The sequence below is a fragment of the Sorex fumeus genome, unplaced genomic scaffold (assembly GCF_029834395.1).
Source record: "Sorex fumeus unplaced genomic scaffold, SorFum_2.1 ptg000006l, whole genome shotgun sequence".
NCBI lineage: Eukaryota > Metazoa > Chordata > Mammalia > Eulipotyphla > Soricidae > Sorex > Sorex fumeus.
Genome location: NW_026606063.1, coordinates 26,535,001 through 26,539,435, shown reverse-complemented (window position 1 = coordinate 26,539,435; position 4,435 = coordinate 26,535,001). Strand labels below are relative to the sequence as shown.

Below are 4,435 nucleotides of genomic sequence, written 5' to 3'. Positions count from 1 at the left end.
AAACAGCAAGCACCCATTCAGTGGAGAGAATTGGGGGTGGGGGAAGAAAACCCAAAATAGAAATCATCCCACCCTACTTAATTTATTTGTGAGTGGGAGGGGCGGGCAGCTGTCATACCTGGCAGTGCTCAGGGCTTACTCCTGGCTCTGAACTCAAGCAGCTCAGGTGACTTCAGGGGTGCAGGATCGAACCTGGGTCGACTAAAGTAAGCACCCCATCCCCTGTACTATTGCTCCTGCTCCCACCTACTCGTGAAAGCCGTCAGGATCACCTGGAGCTTTGGGCGTCTTCATGCCTTCCCCAAGGGCTTTCCAAGTGGAGATAAGAGCCTCTCATTCGGCTTAGTACAAATGGGTGTCCTTGAAGCCGTAGAATGTAAACTGACAGGTCAAAAGAGGCAAGAATGAGAAATGGGACAAGTGACAAATCTCAAAGAGGATTAATTCTGAGGACAGGGAGGGGTAACGTAGAGATATTTGACACTTCTCTCCTCTTTCAGTTTACCTGTGTTGCTGTGGTTCTGGCCAGAACTGAATTAAAGAAGATTGGAAAGCATGTCGGAGTTTTGGTTAATTTCTGCTCCTGGTGATAAAGAAAATCTGCAAGCACTGGAGAGGATGAATACAGTAACCTCCAAGTCCAACCTGTCTTATAACACCAAGTTCGCAATTCCCGATTTCAAGGTAAAATTCCAGGGGGAAGGAAGAGGGAGGTGATGGATTGGGGTGTAGATGGTCAAGGAAATAAGTACAGAAGAGCAGCATTTACTGACTGCTAGCCTGGGGGTAAGGATGGACAGGGTCGCTGTGGTCTGCACAGAACTGCAGCCAGAGTTCAAAATTCATTGCCATGCTGATGGACTTAGAACCACAGAGAAGAATAAATAGGGAGGGGCTGAAGAAATTGTTACAGTAGGTAAGTCATTTACCTGGGATCGATCCCCAGCACTCTGTATGACCCCCCTAACCCAGCCAGAGTGATCCATGAGTGCAGAGCCAGGAATAGGTCCTGAGCACTGCTGGTGTCTCTTCCAAACCAAAATAAATAAATCAAAATCAGATGAAAAAGGAGAGAAGGGTACGGATGGCAGTGTCTAATGCTTCCAAGAGTGGGCAGATTCAAGTTACAGACTTGAATCTTCCTTTAAGTCTCTAATTCCTTCTGCTCTGTCTTCATCATCTAAGAAGGGAAACAAAGTAGTTTAACCGTGCAGTTTAAAGTGTTGCCTTGGAGCCTTGATCTTGCTTTAGACATGGGAGCCAGGGGGGAAATCCAGTGCCCCTGTACTTCTGATGAAGCTGGACAGGTGGCAGACAGAGATTGGTGGTGCGTGCAGGTCTAGGTACTGTCTCTGCCACACACAGAGTTCAAATGAAACAAGCATGAAGGAGGAGCATGACACGGACCTCTCATTGGAGTGCTTCTGAGATGGTCTGATGCTGAGGGAAGTAAACTTGAAGCTTTCTTCTGAAAGACACAGGTGTGATCAGGGATGTGGCTCTGCATTTAGAGTGCTTGCGCTTCACGGGTGAGACTCTGAGCTTGATCCTTAACACACATGCACACACACACAAAGAGAGAGAGAGAGAGAAAGAGAGAGAAAGAGAGAGAGATAGAGAGAGAGAAGACAAATCAGGTCTTTTTTCTTTTTCTTCTTCTTCTTTTTTTTTTTTTTTTACTTTTTTTGTCATACTGGTGCAATAGCACAGCGGTAGAGTGTTTACCTTGCACGCAGCCAGCCCGGCTGAGCCGGGTTTGATTCCTCCGCCCCTCTCAGAGAGCCCGGCAAGCTACTGAGAGTATCTCGCCTGCACGGCAAAGCCTGGCAAGCTCCCTGTGACATATTCAATATGCCAAACACAGTAACAACAAGTCTTACGATGGAGACATTACTGGGTCCACTCAAGCAAATCGATGAACAATGGGAGGACAGTGTTATACTCAGTGATGCTCAGGGGTTACTCCTGGCTCTGCACTCAGGATTTACACCTGGTGGTGCTGGGGAACCATATGGGATGCCAGGGATCAAACCTGGGTTGATTGCGTGCAAGGTAAATGCCCTACCCGCTGTGCCATCACTCAGGCCCCACAAATCAGGTCTTCTAGCAAATTGTCTTGTGATAAAATGCCTTCTAATAGAATGCAAATAGACTTTTCTTTTATTGCTTTTTGACTTTTGGGTCACACCCAGCAATGCTAGGGGTTACTCCTGGCTCTGCACTCAGAAATTACTCCTGGCAATGTTTGGGAGACCATATGGGATGCCGGGGACTGAACGCGGGTCAGCCACGTGCAAGGCAAGCGCCCTAGCCGCTGTACTATCAGTCCTGCCCCACAAATAGACTTTGTACATGCAGTTTGGATCTTGTAGTAATTTCTGCACTGAGGAACAGATCATGATAGCTCATTTGAAAAAATGAGAGTGGGCAGAAACGCTGCTAGTCCAAGCCCATCCTCAGCAGGATCATTGTTAATAATTTCAAAGAAAAGCTGAGAAAAGCATCTGCTGCATAATTGTGGAGAAGAAAAGCTTCCAGAAATAACCTTCTATTTTTTAATGGTGCGGGGGGTCAAACTCAGCATCTCACACATGTCAGGCAAGTGCTCTAACACACCACCACCTCCCTGGTCCCCAAATGATGCCCCTTTGACTTGCTTTCCAATTCAGGTCCTCAACTATGGGGGTTCATCACCTCATAGGAAGAGACTGTCTTTGGAGAAAAGGTCCTAGAGATGTCTGTGACCTCACACTCATTCCTTCCTTTGGCAGGAATGTGGGAGTTTGTCCTGTTGGCCAAAGGAAACTCCCAAACCCACTGAGTTCCCTTCTGAGTTCTTCCCAGCTTCCAGTTTGGCCTCTGACCAAGGGCTGTTAACTCAAGATGCAAGTTACAGAGGTCCCGGGAGTTTTGTGGTTGAAAAGGCACCCACATCTCTCTGCCAGAAAGTGACCGTCTAATGTTCTCACCGTCTCTCTAGGTGGGAACCTTGGACTCCCTCGTCGGCCTCTCTGATGAACTGGGGAAACTCGATACCTTTGCTGAAAGGTGAACTATTTCTTATTTACTACATACAAGTGAGAATTTGACATTGTGTGTGAAGGACACGGGGCTCTTGCCCTGGCCAAACTCATACTTGTCCAGATCTGGCACCAGAAGTCACTGGAACTATCAGGGCAGGGCAGGGTGAGGGTGCTGATCAACAGGTGAATAGAAGGTTCTTCAGATAGAATTCCTGCCTCCACCCCCAACCCACTCAACTTTTGGGTAGCACAGGCTATGTTCAGGGGTTACTCCTGGCTCTTGCGCTCAGGAATCACTCCTGCAGATGCTGGGAGGATCATGTGAGATGATGGGACTCGAACCCAGGCCGGACACATGTACTGCAAGTGGCAAGTGCCTGACCCACCATACTATCGCTCCAGCCTCTCTTCATATAGTTTTATGTGCAGGCGGCTGGTTTCTTTCTATCTCTGTTTAAGGTGTTTGCCTTCAAATTGAAATTGCCCATGGCCTGAGATACTGAAACACTTAGTAAGTGGTGTTGTCTACACCCCTACCCCCAGGCTCTGGCTTTGGTTTTGTAGTGAGGGATACAGGGTGAAGAATTCAGATGATGGAAGGAAAGCTCTCCAGTGGCAATGAATATTTTCCTCTCTCACCTATTCCCTCGTTTCCTCTCTTTGTGGGCAGTGTCCTTGTGCATTCTAAGGAGAGCTTTGCAGAGACAGCTCACACACTGACAAGTTGAGATGAACATTTTCTTTGGAATACTTTGATGCAAATGACAGCACATATTCTGCACCTTGCTTTTGTAAATATTCACCTTACAGGTTCACGGTCATCCATGGCAAGCACTGCTACATTGACGTCCTTTTGCATATATATATGTGGGACAGAGTGATAGCACAGCGGTAGGGCATTTGCCTTACGCACAGCCAGCCCAGCTGAGCCAGGTTCGATTCCTCCACCCCTCTCAGAAAGCCCAGTAAGCTACTGAGAGTATCTCACCCGCACAGCAAAAGCCTGGCAAGCTATCCGTGACGTATTCAATATGCCAAACACAGTAACAAAAAGTCTCACAATGGAGACATTACTGGGCCCGTTCAAGCAAATGGATGAACAATGGGAGGACAGTGACTATATATATATATTGAGGTGCTGGGGATCAAACCCAAAGATCCTCAAACATGCTAGGTCAGACTATTTGTATATAAAATTTTACAAGTCATTCACGTTGACTTGCCACAGACCTATTGCTATTCTTTCTCATGTAACGGCTGCCCTATCTGTGCTATCCCAGAGAAATGCAGGGACTCAGACATGTGAAGTCAAGTATGAGAAAAATCCCAGGACATGTTCTTCTCTTTTCTTCTTTCTTTCTTTTTTTTTTTTTTAAATGAAAACATATTTTATTTGGAGGCTTTTAGGAAGG

General features: G+C 46.8%; 1 protein-coding gene across 3 annotated transcripts in view; it reads left to right on the top strand.

Moving 5' to 3' along the window:
- Positions 1–555: 555 nt before the first annotated feature.
- ATP6V1C2 (ATPase H+ transporting V1 subunit C2) overlaps positions 556–4,435 on the top strand; it is a 61,690-nt gene continuing 57,810 nt past the window's right edge. For all 3 annotated transcript variants that reach the window (XM_056123550.1, XM_056123534.1, XM_056123542.1), the window contains exons 1-2: positions 556–684; positions 2,981–3,048. In XM_056123550.1, coding sequence (XP_055979525.1) covers positions 556–684; positions 2,981–3,048 — 197 coding nt within the window. The remainder of the gene's footprint in view (positions 685–2,980; positions 3,049–4,435) is intronic.